Source organism: Chroicocephalus ridibundus, chromosome 7 (genome assembly GCF_963924245.1).
Source record: "Chroicocephalus ridibundus chromosome 7, bChrRid1.1, whole genome shotgun sequence".
NCBI lineage: Eukaryota > Metazoa > Chordata > Aves > Charadriiformes > Laridae > Chroicocephalus > Chroicocephalus ridibundus.
The window spans coordinates 41,504,265-41,525,934 of NC_086290.1; the positions used below are offsets into that span (position 1 = coordinate 41,504,265).

The 21,670-nt window shown below is 39.8% G+C and overlaps 1 protein-coding gene across 1 annotated transcript in view; it reads left to right on the top strand.

The window, feature by feature from the left end:
- SPAG16 (sperm associated antigen 16) overlaps nt 1–21,670 on the top strand; it is a 386,482-nt gene that overhangs the window by 164,676 nt on the left and 200,136 nt on the right. Inside the window, 2 exon segments of the mRNA XM_063341470.1 lie at nt 15,854–15,903; nt 15,906–15,996. Of these exon segments, the coding sequence (XP_063197540.1) occupies nt 15,854–15,903; nt 15,906–15,996 (141 nt within the window).

Sequence of the window (21,670 nt, forward strand, 5' to 3'; positions counted from 1 at the left end):
TCCACGTGGGAGACAGCAGTGATAAGCTGAAGTTGAGTATTGGTGTAGCTCATTTACTGACTAAGACTCTACTTCCAGCACTCAGTAGCTATTTTAAGAGATTTTTGTCTGTACACTTGCCATTTTAAGATAAAAAGTTTAAGCTCTTCATGCTCAGATTTGCTGAGCATGAGTAGTAGGGGAACTGGCAGGGGAATAGTAAGGGAACTGATGAGGCTTCTTTTATATAAGTATAGTTTTATATAGAGTGGCTCCCCTAAAATCTGTTTGTTTGCTTTGGTTTTTTGATGTTTCTGTCTAGTGGATAGTATTATTTGTTTGTGGTGTGTGTTTGGGTTTTTTTTAAGTTAGGTGGTTTTTAATTAGAAGATGAAACAATATTCATATTAAAATTGGAGTTCATATGATGTGAAGTATTCTGCCAAATTGGAGTAATTGGCGATAATAAAAATAGTCCATGTAATTTCTGATTTAATGGTGATTTAAACTCTTATGTTTATGCGTTTGTAACATTAGAGCAGAATCTTTTGTGTTGTTTCTACTTTAAGCAATCTACTTTAAAGTACTTATATAGGAAGCATTATTTAGTGCTTTAGGATTACACTAAACTAATCTAAGATGTGCCTCATTAGTTTTCCTACTATGTAGAATAAAAAAAAAGGCCAACATTGGTCTTTAAACTGCATTTTGCACTTCTACAATTACCATATTGATGATTTTTTTTTTTTCCTATGAGAAATAGACTATAGAGTTCTGTTGCACTCTCTACTTCCTAGCAGTTCTTAAATTTACAATAATAATGAGCTTGCAATAGGCATGAGGGGGTCAGTCTGCAGTAGATATTGATTGAATGTAAAGGGTATTATACAGATGTTAAAATTAGAATGTGTGATAGAGTTCATATATACTATACTTGATTGGCTATTTCTGTAAAGCTGACCATGAATTGGCTTTTAGGTTGCTGGGTTTTAGTTAGTACAAAGGCCTTATTTTTAGTGGTACAAAATACTCCCATACTTTGAGTTTAGAGGAACTGGGATTTGTACTTCAAAAAAACCCTTGCATGGTCTTTCTGGAGATATTATACAGATGTCAGGCACATAGGTACTGCTGAAAAATATACAGACTCATCAATGACTGAGCGGGCAATCAATGAGTATCCTAACATTTCATGCAAAAGCATTCTCTAAAGCAGCTGTTGGCAACCTTTCGTATGTAACATGCCAGATTCTGTTCACTAAATAGCCAAAGTCTTGGTAAAAATATGCAGCAATGCGGATATGCTTACCCTGCAAAAGGAAACTATTCTTTGAGGTTATGCTTCATATCTTTGCTTCATCAGAAGGAAATCCTGCAACTACATACATGAGACTTATTGAATGACTTGTGTAAGAAGCGGTGTCCTAGTTCATCTGTCTTTTTCTTAAAGGCATCGTTAGTTTTTTACAGAATAGATGGCATAACTATAACATTTCCTGTAAGTCTAGTTTCTCTCATGTCAAAAAAAAGCAAAAACTTCTCTCCTCATTCGCAGATGTGTGGCACCTTAATGATACAGTATGTGGTGGGTTGACCTTGGCTGGACACCAGGTACCAACCAAGCTGCTCTATCCCTTCTCTCCTCAGCAGAATGGTGGGAGTGTGGGGAGAAAATAAGATGGAAAAAACCTCATGGGTCAAGACAAAGGCAGTTTAATAAAGCAAAAGCAAAGGCCGTGCTTGGAAGCAAAGGAAAACAAAAGATTTATTCTCTACTTCTCATCATTGGGCAATGTCCAGCCATTTCCTGGGAAGCAGGGCTTCAGTACGCACAACAGTTGCTTCGGAAGACAAACATTGTAATAACGATTGTCTCCTCTCCTCCTCATTTCTTTTAGCTTTTATTGCTAAGCAGATGTCATATGGTATGGAACATCCATTTGGTCGGTTTGGGCCAGCTGTGCTGGCTACATCCCCTCCCAAAATCTTGTCCCCCAGCCTACTGGTGAGGGGGGAATGTTGGCGAGACAGCCTGGATACTGTGTGAGCACTGCTCAGCAGTAGCCAAAACACTGGGGTGTTATCAAACCCTTTCTAGCTACCGATACAAAGCTCAATTCTATGAGGGCTGCTATGGGGAAAATTAACTCCATCATAGCCAGACCCAAAACACAGTAACACTTATACGTGTAAAAAAAAAAAAACCACAACAACAACCACCACAACAAAAAAACCAAACCAAACCAAAATCTTTAGAAAAATTGCTCTTTTTCTGGTAGCACTTGCTCAGATTCTCAGAGGTCCTTAGCTCTCTGCAGGCTAGTATTGGTCTGCAAACTAAAGTTTAGGAGTCTGGGGTGTTTTCTGTTTCGCAAACAGGTACGTGATGCACACACTGCAGGACGCAAAATGGTGGCAGCAAAATGAAACCGAGATGATTTTTAGCTCTTTTAAGATTCGGATATAGGATACCAAACACTTAGAACACCATACATCTTTCTATAAATAGACTCTATGTTTCTTTCCATTGGAGTGATGGCAGAGTCTCCCAGCACTATGACAGGCAACTTTCTCCCTCTTTTTCCCGCTCCAGCAGCAGGACGGTGTAGTACTTTAAAAGTACATATTCGTTACTTCTCATTAATGAGCACTGAAGAAAGCAGCAGTCATCGTTTGAGGCTGATCTTTATCCTTCATTATAGTCCAGTTTGAAGTGAATCAAAAGTCATTTGGAAGGAGGATAAATGCCAACCCTTGCGGTTAGTATTGTTATAAATTTGGGGTTGTTGAAAATAAGCTATCATTTTAGTTGTGTGCATGTATTTACCCTTCCAGCACAGTTTCCATAAGCACTGCCTTTGCAGGAGTCCTGCTTTTGGATGTTTACCACAGAAAGCAACAGCTAACACATGGTTATACGGAGCGATAGAAACTCTTCTTGATACTGTATGATACTCTGTTCAAGGAGGTTAATGGCAACACACGAGTTAATAGGCTAACCCAATGGCACAGCAGAAGATTTAGGTTGTTGGGACCATCAGAAGATTTAGAACCACTTCTGAACATACAGCTGGGGTCTGTAAATGGTAGCAGATGGTGAGAATGCTAAGAAAGGTGAAAAACTTGAAATCTGGAATCCCACTGTTTTCATTTGGATGTGGGTTGGGAAAAGCCATTTTATTCCAAATATGCTTTGAATTGAAAATTTGTATCTTGCATGAGACTGAGTTTTCAGAGGTACGTTCTGCAGATATCAGTAAGTCTTGAAAAGCATCACATTTTTAACAGCATGAAGACAACTTCCACGTAATTCCTGCAACTTGACTATAAGGCTCCCATATATATCAGAGACACTCACGGTTTTCAGCAATAATTTTTAATACATGTATGTTTACATGGTTTCAAACTCTTTATACTTTACAAAGGCTAGAAACACTACTGAAGAATTTACAGGGTCTGTTATGTTAGAGGTTTTGGGTCTAGGAGGATGTAGAGAAATATGTGGCAATTTGTAGATTTGACCACGAAGATTATTATTCTGTCTGTGCTTCATTACATGAAATATTTTCTTTTTTTTTTTTTCAAAATGTAAATGTTGCATTCATTGCTATAATATTAAGATGATAATAGTATAGAAATGGACAGTGGCATAGAGTGCACCCTCAGCAAGTTCGCCGACAACACCAAGCTGTGTGGGGCGGCTGACACGCTGGAGGGAAGGGATGCCATCCACAGGGACCTTGACAGGCTGGAGAGGTGGGCCCATGCCAACCTCATGAAGCTCAACAAGACCAAATGCAAGTGCATCTGGGTCGGGGCAATCCCAAGCACCGATATAGGCGGGTCAGTGACTGGTTTGAGAGCAGCCCTGAAGAAAAGGACTTGGGGGTGCTGGTAGACGAGAGGCTCAACATGAGCCGTCAGCATGCACTAGCAGCCCAGAAAGCCAATCATATCCTGGGCTGCAGCAGGAGAAGCGTGGCCAGCAGGTCGAGGGAGGTGATTCTCCCCCTCTACTCCACTCTTGTGAGACCCCGCCTGGAGTACTGCGTCCAGTTCTGGAGCCCCTACTACAAGAGAGATATGGACGTGCTGGAGCGTGTCCAGATAAGGGCCACGAGGATGATGAGAGGGCTGGAGCGCCTCTCCTATGAGGACAGACTGAGGGAGTTGGGGTTGTTCAGTCTGGAGAAAAGAAGGCTCCGAGGAGACCTTATAGTGCCCTACCAGTACCTTAAGGGGGCCTACAAAAAAGCTGGTGAGGGACTTTTTAGGATGTCGGGTAATGGTAGGACTAGAGGGAATGGATTAAAACTAGAGATGGGACGATTCAGACTGGATGTTAGGAAGTTCTTCAGCATGAGGGTGGTGAGACACTGGAACAGGTTGTCCAGAGAGGTGGTGGAAGCCCCATCCCTGGAAGTTTTTAAGGCCAGGCTGGATGGGGCTTGGAGCAACCTGATCTAGTGGGAAGTGTCCCTGCCCACGGCAGGGGGGTTGGAACTAGGTGATCTTTAAGGTCCCTTCCAACCCTAACAATTCTATGAATTGTATGATTCTATGAATTTGTCCGAGAGAAGGGTGGGAAAGCAGAATGAAGTCTCGTTTTTGTTCTATCCTAAGTTCTTTCGTGCTGCACATGCTGGAAGGGGAAGGGAATGCTGAGACCTATTTCTAGTTTATGTAAAGAAATTTGTATCTGGGTCTCTCTAAGGTTGTTTTCCAGTACTGAAGAGCTTTGCTTTCTGCTTTGCTCCCCGTAATGCCTACAGACAGCAAATTGGAGGGTAGGGCAGAGAGGAGGGGAGAGAATTTGCCAAACATGCGAAATATCACATAGCAAATATTCTAGAAGTTGCATGGTCTTAAAGGGTTTAGCTTTGCCCAGTAGGGTAATATTTTTCTGCAAGTGATTGTACATAATTCCATGTCAGAGCCAGGAACTGCAAAAAAAAAAAAATATAAAATGACTCGATTCTCCTAAGACAGCGTTACTTTGTTCAAGTCTTACAAAACATTTCAGGAATTTTTAACCTCAGTTAATACTGTCTGTAAAGATTAATCCATAGAATTTTTAAGGAATGATATGGTAGAATCTATCAGTCAGTAAGTCTACAATTCTAGAAGTCAATCTTTTCTATGCTTTTCTATGGGTGTTCTCTCTCTGATGTAGTAAACAGTGTATAATATGCAGCTGGAGCATGAAGCTGGCCTGATTTTAAAGTAAAAGTTCTGCAAAAGTAAACAGAGGATAATTAAATATTGCAACAATTTAGCAGGGCAAATGGTGGCTTTTTCTGGATTTAAGCTTTTAAAATACGTATTGTGTGCCTTTCTAAAGGATAAGTTTTAGTACAAACCAATGTAATGGGTTGGGCACAGGAACCTCTTGGTTGAACTCCACAGCCTGTGTTTCAGTTTGAGAATTTGCTTGGGAAATCAGTTCCACTCAGCGTTTTCATTAGCAGTTGGGGTGATGGAATACAGAATAGCTTATAAAATATGGAGATGACACCGAGCTGTGAGGAGTTGCAGATACCTTTCTGTATCAGATCAGCATTCAAAATAAACTTGGCAGATTGGAGAGATGGTCTGAAGATGAAATTCAATAAAGTGAAGTGCCAGATGATATATTTAGGAAAAAGAATTCAGATATACAAATACAAGGTAGGGAACACCTGTCAAGAGAGAAAACGGGTAACAAAGTCTACAATGCATTGCTGTTGTAAACTAGGGAAATGTAATTCTGGAACGCGTGAAGAGGGATGTGGTGTCTAAAACATTGGGTAATTATTCCAAATTAGGGTTCATGAGGTCTCAGTTGACATATCGTATCCGTGTTTGGTCACGACTCTTAAAAAGTTTAGAATACTGGATCAGTTAGAGAATTGGGTTTGTCTCATTTAAGACAATGTTAGTAGAACCATCTGATATATGAAGATTTTAAAACAAAAAGTAGAGAGAAATTGTTATTCCTATCCTGAGAGAAGAGTTAAGGGAAGTCCATGGAATTTGCATTCAGAGTGATAAGGGTTGAGTTTTAGAAAATGCTTTTTTAAAGTATGAACCCCAGAAAAAGCCACCTAGGGGTGCTGTAGAACCTCCTTCTCAAGGAAAACTTATACAAATCTATGTTGGGTGAGTCTACACAATCCTTCCTTAGCACAAGGTGGGCTAGATGATGCCTTTCAGCATAAGTTTCTGTATTTCTGTGCAGGAGATCAGAGTAGAGAAAATAGCTTGAAAAACTTTTCTCGTGAAACGTCATGGAAAAGTTGAATGGCCTCCTTCAGTGGGAAAATTATGCAGCCGTTGGGGAAGACAAGCTACTCCACGCAGCTTTGCAGGCTACCTGGGGCCTGCAGCCTTCAATTTAGGGACCATGGGATTGGAGAACTACCGTGATCCTTTCTGAATCTGAAATCCATTTCTCTCTCGTACATGTATGTCCAGTTTTGAAGATCGTCAGAGGAAGAACATGATTTATAGTAATCAACTTTGCCTCTTAGTCCTAACTGTGAAGAAACTATTTATTTATGTAATTTTCTTCCCACAAGAGTTTTCATTAATTCTGTTGATGGAAGCATTCTTCAGCATTATGCTACTGAAATAGAGCAGAGAGCATAATACCCCTCCCTGCCTTCAAAAGTGAGGAAAAAACACAGGAGGCAAACTGACCTTGAAAAGTTAATGCTTTGGTTTCTTATTAATTTAGAAATATGAGTTGACAGTTTGATGCTCTAATTGCAAATTATATTTTTAAATATTTTCTTTTATCAACCTTGATAATTTAACAGAATTTACCAACTGGCAAGTTTCAAGTAGTTTTCTTTCCAAACTCTTCTATACCACAAGACTGCTCCTAATCATCTGTGAAAAAGCTGCCATGCAACAGAAGACTGGGAATTGCTAACAGTAATGATGAAAACTAATTCAAACCAGGCCACAGGTAGAAGCTTTTGCAAAAGCAATCTGCATCTTTTCAAGTTGGTCAAGCCAAAATTGCCTCTTAGAAAAGCAGTTTGTCTTTCATTATGAAGGAAGACAAGCTATTATCTCAGTACCCAACAAGTACTTAATGCACAGGTCAAAAAATAGGCAACAATTATATATCGAACAGGGGAAGTTTTATGCAAGTTTGTCTACATCGCCTTTCCTTTTGCTTCTCTGCCTGTGAAGTGGTTCATAAATCACAGGTGCAGTGTAAAAATATATGGGTTGTTCCTTTGCCAAGGTCTGTGTGTGGCCGAACCCTGGTTATGTATAGTCTCTTCCCTGCTGCTCTAGAGAGTTGGCCTGTGAGCCGCCATCTCTTTCAGAACAGGCTTCAAGACTGTGCAGATCTAAGCTAACCCTGTTTCGGTATTATTTTGAATGCTCATATGGGACTGCCTTTCCCTAAAAGAAAATGATTTAGCATGTTTCATAAAGTAAGTGGTAGTAAAAGATCGGTTACGTGGCGATGGGTGCTATGAATCGTGGTATAAATCATTTCAGGTGAGGAAGTACAGCTTTCACTCCAGAGGGAAGATATTAAGAAGGGATGTCAACGTTTTAACATTTTAATTGCATCCACTTGTTTGTTGCTACTTTCATTCTCTCTTTTTCTTTTTGGCTTAATTCTCCTTAAAGTATACTGGGTACCTAGTAAATTGACTAAGCTTGACAAATCAATGCAGATACATACGAAATACAAGCTTGCGAGCTACCGGAATCACAGGGAATGACTCCGGAGTTAGTTGTTTGGGGTTTGTTTTGTTTCGTTTTGTTTTTTTAAAAAGCACTCTCTGTCTTACATAAAAAATACCCCAAACTATTTGGTCTATTGTTCTATTCACAGCTTTGTCATCATCTAAACTGTATGACAATTTAAATTTAAAAAAAAACAAAAACAAAAACAAAAACCAACAAAAAAACCCCAAACAAACAAAAAACCCACATAGTTTTTGCAGACTGAAAATAAACAGTGGCTTTCTGTGTGAAGTAAGGTGGAGATCTGTTGGTTGCATGCTGCTTTGGGTTAAAAATGCACTATTTCTCTAATGTCTAACAGCTGACAAGCTGACACTGTAGACTGATTTATTTTTTTTGGCCAGCAGTAATTATCAACAACCTTGTAAGCAAAAGGAAGGAATGAATAAGTAAAGATTCTCTAGGAAGTGATTTAGATTCACACCAGTCATTACTTACAAGCATTCTAGATAAAAGGCGTAACGTTGCAGAGGTTCACAGTACACAAGACTGTAACTACATAAACAATTTGCATGTTGTTATATAGGTTCCAGAAAAATCCTCTTTCTCTGATCTGATTAAGGACTCTATCTTGAAAAGGATTATGTATGTTTTTAAGTTAATATGCTGTGAAATCATCAGGAGTCCTGGCTGTGCATAATTCAAGAATGTGCATGTGTATCTTCAAAGGACTGAGACCTAAATAAAACACACGCAGATCAACAGGATAGTTTTGAAATTTTTCTAAGATTTGATGCAGGGCCAAACTTTGTTGTTAAGAAGAAAATTATTTTAGACTGGCCCAGCGTGTACATAAATAGACCTAATGGGTAAAACCTAGGTAGGTTACACACTCAGCTAATACAAATTAGTGCGTTTTGATAATTGCACACAGACTGGATAAACAGAAAGTGATCAAAGACAGCATCACAAAACAGACATTATCACTACAACTGTGTCTATATCTGTGACTTACAATGGTGTGTTTAGTATGGTTCTTTGTGGAGGCACGCTATGTTGTATGGAGTGTTCACTTTCAGAAGTTGTTTTTTGTTGAGAGGAGAGCTAGTTTTGGGAAGTTAGAAAGCGTGTGAATTTATGCCGCTTCTTCACAAGAATAAATATGTTTGCTGCTGCTATGCAGCTAAGATTGAAGATTTTGTGTGCATAGTGAATAGAATAAGTAAATTAGCTAGCACTGTAAATTATGAAGTCTTTCGGCCTTTTAGAGATATGGCTTTAAGTTTCTGGAAGACTATTTTCTAATTATTTTCTAAGCTGTTGAAAGATCTGCTGGGCAGTCTAGAAGGTTAACTTCAGGTTATGTCGGTATCCTAGCAAGTTTTCCCCCTCCCAAATCCTGAGTCATAGGAGCTTGGGAAGCAGCCAGGAATTTCAGTAGACAGGACAGAGATTTTTAAGCATTGCTGTGCATGAGATCTATCACTGACTTCCAGACAGGCATTTACATAAATGAAACAAAAGATAGGAGCTTTGTGCTATGGGTATTTTCCCCTGCTTACCTTCTTTTTGTGGTTTTTGCTTTATCCTTCTGTTTGTTTGTTTTAGCCCTTATTTTCTCTTTTGAAAGCATTTTTCCCTCTTCTGTTTTGTCATGAAAAGATAAATTTTAAGACCTCAAACAGGAATGCAAAGCTTTTCAGTTATGCTACCTTTGCATAATAAAACCCTGAATTAAATGTCAGGGTTATAATTATTGCTGAAGTATGCTGGCAGGTGAGACTGGGTAATTCAAGCCAAGATAAAAAGGTGGTAGAAGTAACTATGTTAGAGAGGTCTTGTTCAAAGAATACATATTATGTTAAGTTGTAGCAGGCAAAATGATTGCTTAGGCTTTTGTGATGTGATTAGGTTTAATTTATTGGTGGGTTAACCTTGGCTGAGGGGCAAACGCCCACCCAGCCGCTTGCTCACCCCCCCTCCTCAGCAGAGCAGGAGGAGAAAACAGGCTGAGAACGCGCGCGGCTCGAGATAAAGGCCAGTTACTGTCACAGGCAAAACAGACTCGACTCGGGGAAAATTAATTTAATTTATTGACAATTAAAATAGGTTCGGGCAGTGAGAAACAAATGTGAAAGCAGGACCTTTCGTCCCCGCCGCTCCCCACCTCCCCTTCAGTCCCTCGCTGCAGGCCCCCCGACCCCTCCATGAGGGCCAGGGGGTACGGCGACTGCACAGCAGGTTCTCTCTGCTGCTCCTTCCTCCTCACACTTTTTCCTTGCTCCGGTGTGGGCCTTTTCCTTCAGGAAAAGCCTGCACCAGCGTGACCTCTCCATGGGCCATAATTCCTGTCAGGAAAATCTGCTCCAGCAGAGGCAGGCTGCAGGTGATAACCTGCTCCAGCACCACGGAGCGCCTCCTTCTGCTTCTCTGACCTTGCTGTTTCTTTTTGTTCCCTCCTCCTCTCTCTGTCCACCATTTTCTGCCTTTTCTTGAATATGTTTTCCTAGAGGTACCAGCGGTGTCGCTGGTAAGGCTCCCCCATACCCTGAGGGGGGGTCCCTCGCGGTGCTGGTGTGAACCGGCTGGATCCGGCTGTGCCCGGGGCGGGACGGCGCCGGCCTCCCCTGACAGGAGACAGGCCGCCCGCTGCCGGCACCTCCCCAGCTACATCCCCTACAAAATGCTTCTGTCTGCTTTCGGTTTTTCTCTTTCTCCCCCCCCACCCTCGCACTGCCATTATGTAGGTAAGGAGGAAAATAAGAGATGTGCCAAAAGGTGTTGCAAACAAAGGGATTAACTGCACGTTTTCCTGTCGCTCCCTTTCTGCTCATAAGGCGAAAATGAAGGGTCTTTCCTGAGTGCTAGCTATTGCCTTTTGGTCCATTGTGAGGTAATAATAGGCCTTTCTCTTGATCTGAGGTTTATTTCCCTGCGGTCTTCCACACCTCTTTATTTGTCATAATTCTAGAGATCAACGTTGATTATAATTAGATTCTTGGAGTGCGGTCGAAGAAGTGGCACTGATCCTCCACACAGAGCAGCCCGGGGCCTAACTGGGTGGTGGTGGATGTTTTGCCTCAAAAGCTGTGTCAAATACAGGAGGTGGAAAAATATGGCTGGGATGTGTGATCTGCCCATCGGTTGCTACTTAAACTGTTCCTAATGGTTTTGTTAACTTGTCTTGGGTCTCAGTTAGTGACCAGCAAAACTGGGACTGGAATAGTATTTCAGTTTTTACAAATCGTGATTTTACACATACAAATTTACAAGTTTTAGGACAGATTCCAGCAATATAATTGAGTGTACACATGTGAACAATATGACCGATTTCAGTAGGGCCACTGATGTTCTCATATTTAGGCGTATACTTGTTCTTGTTTGAGGCCATAATCAGTAGCCATCCTCTAGAATTGCCATTCCAACACATCTAGAAAGCCTGATGGTAGAGGAAGAAAAACCTGCAATTCCCAGCAGTTTCTGTAAGAAAACGCAGGTTTTCAGGCCTTTATAACTTCACTGAAATGTAATGACTCAGACCAAATTTTCCTTTGCTGAGTATCTGAGTAAGGTTAAATTTTGTGTAAGAAAATGTTAGCTAAAATGTTTCTGTGACCAAGAAAAATGTGCGTGTGTGGTTTTTTTTTAATCTTGGAGGAGTTCTGCTGCTCTCATGTTTTGGAGCAGGAAATGCAGCAGAAAAGCTTTCTGGTTTGAAAGCAGCTACTGGCATTTACAACAATCCTCTTTGCCAGTATTCGGGAATGCAAATAAATTTGATCCAATCATGAGGTTCTAAAAATTACGTATTGCGAGCGATGTTCAGTACAATGCTGTATCAGAATTTGGCAGCTAAATGCTGTCTATATTGAGAACATACTTTTCTGTAAAACTCCTATATGTGAAACCGTAGAAAACTGGATTTTGTCCTTATCTCTGTCACAGAGCAATTGTGTGAGGCTAGGTCAGTTAAGGAGTTCTAAGCTGGTCATTAATTTTGCATTATTCGTTCTCGGAATGCCTAGTTTTGAGACTAATTTTTAGGTTAGGTTTTTAGTTCTGGACTCCTCCTCTTCCTGTGGTCTCCTGAGATCTGTAGGAAGGTAGTAAAAAGGCTGGATATTTGGTGATTCTGTGAAATATTTTAGCCACTAAAATGATTTTAAAATCATAAAGTGTTTTTGTATGCCTTATTGTCCTGCATCTGTGCAATTGGGTTTGGCTGCTGTTATGCCTCAGAAAAGGTTTGAGGTGATGCTTTTATTGTTTTTTAATTGCCCTTCACATATAAACACTGTCTATTTTGGGCATCAATGCGCCACACCTCAGTAGGAACATTGCTACCTTAGGACTTGAAGGAACCTCAAGGCACCAACCAGTCCGTTCTCCTAACTGTGATGGAAGTAATCTACCTACGTAATACCTGATAGGTGTGCTGAGAACTTTAACAGGCTAATAATGGCAGACAGCTATCGGTTCCAGCATTTCAGAAACCTTATTGCCAGAAAGTTTTCTGTCGCATCTAACTGCAGTCTCCCCTGCTTCAGTGCAATGTAGTTAGTGGTTGTATTAAAACAAACCCACAGTTAAGGTTATGCAGACAGCTTTGGATTTAACACTTTTTAACCTCAAGGTTGATTTTATATGTGTGAAATGATCAAATGCAGTACATGCCGAGACTGGAAGTATTTTGCATCTGAAGATATCGTATTTTTATTTATGATTCAGTCAAAATAAATTAAAATAATCGTTGATTGTTTTGAAAGCAAATTACTGGGAGTGCTATATATCTACCATGGCAAGTGCTGAAGAGATGAGAACGTCTTATAATGCCAGAATGAGTTGTGTAAACATGGGTATTTATATACTCAACAGCAGCAAATCTTTGACAGTTTTTTTGCCTTTCTTTTTTTTTTTCTTGGCCATATCTCCTTTGATCCCACTTCTATCCCGGAGGAGGAGGAGAAAACTGATGTTCCTATGACACATGTTCCATTATTGATTTTCATTCCAATCTACCCAAAGCCTTCTGTGCTGGAAATAATTAGACTCTGTGAACAGAGATGAAGCAAAAATCTATACAATGCTGGATTGCCAGAAATGAAGACAAGGGTGCCTAATTAATGTTGCATATAGAATGCCTTTTGGATGAATGGCCTTCCCTTTCTTAGAAGCAGCTCAACAGTGGTTATGTCACAAATTTGCTGTTAATTAAATAGTTTTCACTGTATGCCTGTAAAAATGGCATGGAGAAAAAAAAAAACCACATCATTGGACAGCAGCAGCATTTTACAAGATTTGTGCAATTAAAGGAAAAGCCTGTGAAAAATAAACTTGTGGGCTTCCTACTGATGGCGAGATATTTTCTTCCATATGAAATCCACCTTGTGGATTGTCTCAAAGTTCTTTATGAAACTCTAGTCACTGAAGAAGTTTGGACATTTCAAAAGTTGGACTGGAAGTGTGTTGGGAGGGTTAAGGACAGGAAAAATGTTCTTGGGAGCTGCGGTTTAGGAGCACAGCTTGCACCCGTAGGCAGCTGGGTAAGGACTGTCCAGAAAGCGAGTCAGGATCTGGAGGAAGCCAGTAGATTTGCTTTTCTTTGAGTGAAAGGTGGACTGAAGGTGATTTAAGACTGTCTAACGTGTCTTGAGAGCTGAGAAGGCAGATATTTAGGAAGAATGTAAGAGAGAGAACTGATAGAAAGTTTTCACAGCAGGCATGCACTTGACTAATAGCAGAAATATCTGGAGGGAAAAATTGGAGGGTATCTGAAGTATCTTGAAAAAGATTGAGCGAAAACATAAGCTGTATTTGTATGACACTGTGTTCCAAATAACACAAAGATAAAGTTGTTCCCAAACCAGAAATATCCAGTCTTTTAACCGCATCATAGACAGGTGTGAATCGGTGATTAAGCTTCCTGCAGTAGCATGTGCTGTCAGTGATTTTGCAGTGGGCATCCTCTCCTCTCTCTCTAGTCTTCCTGAACCCACTTCTGCTTCTTTTTCCCTAGCCATTCCCTTCCTACATGCAGAGGAGCTTAGGACCTTGTTACTAGCAAGTAAAAGATACTCCTGCGCTGATGTTGCTTCTTTGCAGTGCATGGCCAGGTGCATGCTGCTGAGGAAAGCCCTTTATTTTAGAGGCTGAGAGAAGAGTGTGTGTAACGGCCCTGATGGATTCACTTTTATAGTTATTAGCTCGCTCATTTTGCTTTGAAGCTGGTCGCCTTTTTAGTGGTCACCAGAATAACAATGCTCCGTCCCTATGCATGCTGCAGAAAACAGCAATGGGTTTTTTGGTGTGTCAGAGGTCTCCGATAGTAGAGGGATTCTGGGACAGTTGTTCTTGTCCTGTAATTTGCAGGCCGCTGGTGTGCCTTCATTCGGCCTTTAATTCTCCTCTTTTATCTCTGTTTCCTCCTTGCTCTTCTAGATGTCTGTTGTGGACGATCTAAGTGATATGATTGCTCTCTGTGCATCTCTGGAGAATTTAAATAGCATCATTCCCTCCTTCTCTTTTCTCCTTATGAATGCAAAGGAAGATTCTCTTCTTTAGGCAAAGATATAAAACATTATTTTTTTTTAAAGAAACTAGAGAATGAGATATTAGGAAAAATTTCTACACAGAAAGGGTTATTAAGCATTGGAACAGGCTGCCCAGGGCAGTGGTTGAGGCATCATCCCTGGAGGTATTTAAAATCCGGGCAGACACAGTGCTTAGAGATATGGTTTAGTGATGGGTTTGTCAGAGTTAGGTCGATGGTTGGACTCGGTGATCTGAAAGGTCCCTTCCAACCTCAGCGATTCTATGATTCTGTGAGTAAAACCCAGGCTACTTGGTCGAGCAGAGAAGTTCAACTGATGAATCTGCAGGAATCTTCCTAGACTCTGCCTTAAAACTGCAACAGATGTGTTTTCTGGTGAAAATCTAGTTGACATAAATATGTTTTTAGCATGGATTTGAAACAGGGAATTATTTTTCTCAATATAGTAGAAGCTGGGGTTCTGGTTTAGGAATTTTATGAAATAATTGAGTGCAGGAGAAAAGCACTATTAAAAAAGAGATTTTTATAATAGTGTACCTTCCCATTTGGCTGCTTAGCATCATCTCTCTCTACTCTCATTCTGTTTTAATACGCGTTTTTCTCTGCAAACTTTTGGTTCTGATGCACAACTGAAATAAGCGCACACATAGGTTATGATTCCTCTCCCCGTTGCTGCATTTTGATTCTGAACTCCAGATTTAATCTATTTAAATAATCTATTCCTGGGACTTAAGTCAACTCCTAGATACCTTTTGATGTTCAACAAATAGTGAAGTATTACAGTAATTTAAGTCAAATAACCAAATCCATACGAAATACACTATTTGTTATCTTTTCAACAGATTTATTTTCTTCCCTGGATCCATTTTAAGCTGCACTGCAGTTGCCAAATCAAAAATAAACCGAGTTTTCAGTATAGGGGTGTGATAAGTGTGTGATTTCCATTACATCCCAGTGTGCTACATAATAAAAAATGAAAACAGGTAACACACTTTGAGTATAGAATTGAAATGGATTTTCTAGCCTGGTCCCAGTGAATAGGTGCTGAAGTGATGGCAAAGCCCGTAGCTCCTGTACTGTAATTATCATTTGAGCTATTTCCAGTGGTAGGAGACTTTAGACCTGTAGGTGCAAGGAAAAAAAAAAAAAAAGAAAAAAAAAAAAGAAGCAGCAAAGAGTCCTTCTTTTGTCCTTTTTCCCTTTGGCCAGCAGCAGCAGGCCGACAAGCCAATGCTTTTGAAGTTATTTTGGGTGTAGGAAAAAGTGATTCACATTGGTAGGGCTTGTTCGTATGTTACCTTGTTACAGGTTTGTAAGAACATAATCTAACAAAGTATTTTAAAACATATTTGATTGTTCTAATCAACTGGAACTTTAAGACACTGTGAAAACAATTCTGGCTTCACAGAAGTCAGTTGTGTTTTGTTGTTTTCTTCAGGAGCAGCAGAAACTCATCTACATAGCAAATATTTTAAATTCTTATGAGCATAGAAAGCATCACTGCTTGCTCAGTCCATCCAGAATCAGAGTCCTCTGTAGCTGTTGCCCTGAGTTAAATGAATCTCACTGCTGTGTATTTCACATAAAATGGAACTGATACAGAATATAATCTGCCTTTCTTTTCTGTCGTAGTTTGCTTTGCATCCCCCCAAAAGACATTGTAGTTACTGGCAGTGATGACCACCAATGAAAATGTGGGCTTTACCTGATGGGAACATCATTGTGACAGGTGAAGGTCACACTGATTGGCTTTTGGGCTGCTGCTTCCATGCAAGGTTAGTGCAAACAGTCCCCTGAACTAGCACTAATCCCTTCTGGGGAGTACTTGTTTGCTCGTTCTTTGTTCACTGGCCTGCTTTGATGACTTTCTATTCTCAGTGTAACCCTGCGCTCTCTGCTGAATTTCCAAACGTGTAGATAAATGTTCCTCTGGCTTTCAGCGTGTTGACTTAAGATTGATTACTTTTAGTATTTTGTACATCTTAAACTTTGTCCATGTGCCAGTGCACGTAACAAGGAGTAATAAGCTTTTTAGGTCTCGCTGTATTTATTTTCTCAGTGTTCATGCACTATAACACAGTTCCATTATTAATAATACAGGAAAGCTGATTTCTCGTACTAGGCATTATTTGTCCTATGACTAAGAGTATTCGAGTTTACCTAGGGAATAAGAATATGAGCTTTTCTCCTTTCTCTTTATACAGATTTGAAGCCGAATTAATAAATGACTGTGAACATTGAAAATAAGAAATAAATATTTAGGTTACAAGGGTCATGGAAATAGGCCAAATATGAAGTAGATTTCTTGGTCATTCTGTTGAAAAATAGAATGCCATTTTACTCTCTCTCAAAAGAAAAAAAAAAATTAAAAAAATCCATTTGTGAAGACTGAGCCTCTGTATGTTAAAATGATTTTGCATCAGATTTGTGAGGCTGCAGTTGTAATAGTTCTTTACTGTTAATATAATAAAGGTCTGCCAGGGTACTTACCTGAAGTTTACTTATAAAAAGAACATTATTAAACCTCTGAACTTGTATTTTCAATGTATTTATTTTATGAAGCATTATTAGCTCTTTTCTTCATGAGAAGGAAAAGTATCCTATTTAATTTCATGGTTCCTTCTGATTTCTGATCTTGTAATGAGTTGGCAAACACACACAATCCTCTAAACACAAGAAAATCCCCTCCCTGTTTTCTAAACCTCAAGAACAAGGGTTCGCGCTTTCTGGGATGAATTAAACATGCACTTACTCTTTTCTTCCATCTCTTTCTCCTATGAAACATAGGCCTTTTCTTAAGATGCTCATGTTTCACAATATTCTTTTTCATGTGTATATCCTTAGAAATAATTTTATGTATATAAAAGAAGAGAATAATATTTGACTTAAATAATTACATCTAATACAGGAAGGAGGGAACTGGAAGGTTCAGCTTCTTATTTTAAGATTGTAGGAAAATTTTTCTATGAATGACAAGTTGCACAGAGTTTGTGAGCATGCTGGACAAGTCTAACTTGCAGATAAACAGAATGCTGCCTTACCTCTTACCTGTTATGAATATAAAACTCATCACAGGGAAAGAAAAGGAAATATAATTAGAAGAGCATGTTATCTTTTATAAAGCTGCTGGGCATGCTAATCAGATTTCGATAATGCATTGTTACCATGACACCCGCTGACTCAGAGACTCAAAACTATTTTCTCATTAGTCTTTGACCGGAATACAGTCTTTTCAATAGGCTTTCCTATTTCTCATTCAATTATTGAAATTAAAATGAGTTCAGGTACATCATTATTCTCTTGCAGTATAAACTGACTCCTGCTGAATGCTCTGGAGTGAATCAAAAGCAGTGCTGTTAAAATATTGTCTTCTGTTATTGGATAAAATATATATAATGTGACAGAATACATTTAATCATACTTTTTTTTTTTTTAAAGTAAAGGACTCCTATATATCAGGTGTTCCAGAAGTAAAAAGAATCAAATATAGATATCCTCTAGTTTTGTTCCCATTTTAGAGATTTAAAATTATGTTCATGGCACTGGGCTATTAAATTGTGACCCAGAAGTCTGGGTAGAACTCCCACACTTCTGCGTTCTTTCCTTTTTGTCCTCTGTTAGATCATTTCTCCTCTATGTTTCTTCTCTCCGTCTGTAACATCAGGTTTAAAACAATCCTCACCTCTGGTGTCAGAAAAATTCTACATGTAGCGGCAGGACGTACATGCGTGCACAGTCATACACACAAGTCCACTTTCAAATCATCTTTGGACAGCATCAGAATAATCCACACATGAACATGGAGTGTACTAATGATTTGAGGAGAAAGAAATCTAGAGCTATGATGTGAATTTAAGTGGTGCTTTTACACATACAAACGACTTAAAATCCCAAAAATCCATTTTCACATGTTTGCACTGTACTATTACTGAACGAGGGTCTTTCTCGTAATTGTCTTTATACCCCTATTTACACAGTGCTGGCACTGTTGCAAGTCTCGTTGGTAGCAGTGAAGAGCTACAGCCTTCAAGCTAAAGGTGCTGTTGGGTTTATATATCCTTAGCTTCTCCAAGCAATGAGAGAATGTGGGTCAGTAGTAGGAACTTACCTGTATGCAATAAAAAGGTAAAGGTATGTTTTAGGCTCTGGACCTTGCCCACTGATTAATCCATAATAGTGACGAGGATTGTCATTTGGGTGTATCATAGTGCCATTGAGTCTTAGGGACAAAGCCCACTGAGTTTCTGCAGAGTTGTTGGATGGAGGGCATGGAGGAGTCTCATTTTCCCCCTCACTGACGATGTGCTTCATTCCATGATTATTTTTGCTTAAAAACACATCTCCTTCACATCTGAGCAAAGTGGAGTGAGGTGAGAGTGTATGGTTTGCTGAAGCTTTGGGGTCTGGTGGTGTATCATTTTTGCATTGCACCTAGTGCACTTCGGTTTGCACAAAGGGTCTTAGTCCCCCGTGTGTTCTCCCTGCATGGCAGTGGCTCCCAGGACAATGGATGAAGGGGGGCAGACTAGCTCTGTGCATGTGAGGAGAGCAAACATCTCTTTTGTGATGCTCTCCGCAGATCTGAGAGTGGAATTTTGCCTTAAGCTTTTTAAATAAAAGTAAAACTTCAAACAGGTCCTGTCATCTACAGAGTACAGCAGCTGGAAGGAGGGAGGAGAACAGTGCTTCCTTTTTGAAGTTCAGGTGACAAATGGTCAGACTTCAAAAACAAACAGTATTTTTACTCCAGTCTAGCTGAATAGAAGTTTGCAGATGAATTAGCTATTGCAAGTTCCTGTTACTGTTGAAAAATTTAGGAATATTTTCCAACTTATGTTTTCTATCTGTGAAGGAGCGAGGGAGTCAGAGTCATCTACATGGGCTTCATGTTAAAAATCTGGATGGCTGGAGAAGAGCTGAGTAATGGATGCCAGGTGGCCCAAATGTTTGGAATAGCAAACAAAAATCTGCATCTTCTGCCAGTTTCCAGAATAAGCTGACGATGCTAATGCTGCAGCTTTAAGAACCATACTCTAATTACACTAAGATGTTGCAGGGCATGTACGAGATTTATTTATCTTTATTACTAACCTTCCTGGGTGGCTAAAGAATCAAGCTGTGCAGCATAGCAGAGGTGTTTGTTAATGTCTGATAAAATCCCAGTGAACAGTAAAATATTGTATTATTGCTCCACATGTGTGCTGATATAATATGTAATGTCCTTAATATATTCATAAATATTAATCAAGTCAACTGTTCTAAAAATGTTTATAACCCTTTTCATGCAAATGTTGTTTGAGTCTGTGGAATGCAATGAATTTCTGAATTGAAAAGAACTGGAAACTGTAGGTTCTTAAAACTATTTAAAACTTGCACTGAAAATTGTCAACTCCTTTGTAATGTCCTGTTCACCTGAGACAGAAGCTGAATTGTTTGTATTCTTTCTGTTGCTATTTTAACTCTCACGGTTTCTGAGGAAAGATATCAAAACAGTTATCAATGTGTTTATGATACCAAAAAATACCACAGCAGTTACCTTGAACTATGTGGATTTTCTTTAAGTTCTGTTGCTATTGGAAAACTGGAGGTGAGTATTGTCTCCTCAGTAATTAGGGGAAAAAAAAAAAAGATAGGATAAGTACATTCATGCATCAAGCATCTTAAAAATAAAGGGAGTTAATGTTTGGTATCCCAGGAAAAGGCGCCAGTGAGGGGATGCAAGAGAAAGATGAGGTGTTGGGCTGGAAGAACAATCCATATTCTGAAAGAACAGAAGCACCTGCAGATTGTGTGTCTCAAAGCTGAAGAAGGTGATGTTAGCCTGATAAAAATCTGTGCATGGCTGGATGAGAAAGAAAACCTTGTAGAGACAAGGTGGAGAAGGAATTAGCAAAATATATTGAGGGTGAATGTGTGGCCTCAGAGTGGTTGAATGGCTTGGGGAGGGATTAACAACTCCGTGTGGGCTTGAATTCACACAAAAAGCTTTGAATTCTGTAGCACATCAGAGCAGACTAGGGAGGACAGTGATTTTGATGCTCCCTAAGTGACTGTGGGGCTATGGGTAGTCAGCAATGAAATATTTATGAACGCTTGGTCTGCAGAAAGCTCTAAGCACCTGTCTCTAAACCCAAGGTCTCTTCCAAGCTCTTCCAGGCTGTGTAAAGCTGAGCAGCACAAAATCACTACTGATCGTATGCTGGCCAACACATGAGCAGGCAAAAGCTGTGAAGCCTGCTCTTGACTTTAGCTATGCCCTGTCTCTAGTGGAAATCTAAGGCTTGATGGGGAAAAGAGGATACGATTTGGAAAATCCAGCTGGATGCTCAGAACCTCTTCCGGGCTTAAAATGTACAGTACTATGGATGACTGAGCACTATAGTGGTCTCTGGAGTCCAAGTCCAAAATGTTGCTGATAATCTTGAATGACAGGGGCCAGGTTAGTGATATTTTCTCAAAGCTTGAAGGGATAGTGATTGATAAATACAAAATTGCGGAAATAAGACTCTGTCAGTGGGGAAGTGATTACCTCATTGTATGAAAACTTTTAAGGTTTAAAAAAATAAATTCTTGAGCAGAATTGAAGCCAGAATAAACTGAGAAACTGAAATTAATTCTTGCTCAGGTAAGTCCCTGATTTTATTTTTTACGTGACTTTTTTTTTTTTTATCATATCATCATTTGGGCCTGTGAAGAAACTATTCAGAGGTGGATTTCAATGTGAAAAGGTTGTAGACTGTAAAGCCCAGCAGAACAGTAATCCAGAAAACCAAGGGAGGGTGTGGAGAAACCTCTGAGGAGTGATGAGAGAGAGGGACAAAATTCAGGAGGGAAGGCATTCACAGAAAGGAGAGGCAGATTGGATTTCAAGAGAGCCATGATCAGTTGTTCAGAGGTAACAGGCAGAGTCTGACACTGCTCATTGCTCACTGCGTCTCAGAGGACTTGCGCTTGGAGAAGGAGGGAAATGCTGTTGAGGAGCAAAAACCAGAGTTGACAGGTTGGCAGGTACATGTACAATTTCAGAATTTCACAGTGGACACGCTTTTGTAGTTTGAGAGCCCGTAGTGCTTTGATTATCAAAGTGAATTAAAAGCAGGGAGCATTCTTCTTTTTTTGTCCACCCCCTCTACAGCTCTTGGCTCCATATGGACTGAACTGGTGAGGAGGGTCCCATTACTGGTAGATGCCCATGCATCGCTACATACCAACCTTCTTGCCAGTTATAGTATTTTCATGTATCAGTGTGCGGTGAGAAACATCTACAGGGTATGAAGAGAGTCAAACAGACAATCTGACACTAAAAATAAATGGCTGCTTTCTGTTTGGTTACATATTGCAAATAATACGTTTTAAATAACTAAAACTGCACATGGCCCATGAAGCCTCAGCAAATGAAAAGCATTTGATGACATATCGAGTGACTAGGTTCTTTAGTCACAATAACAG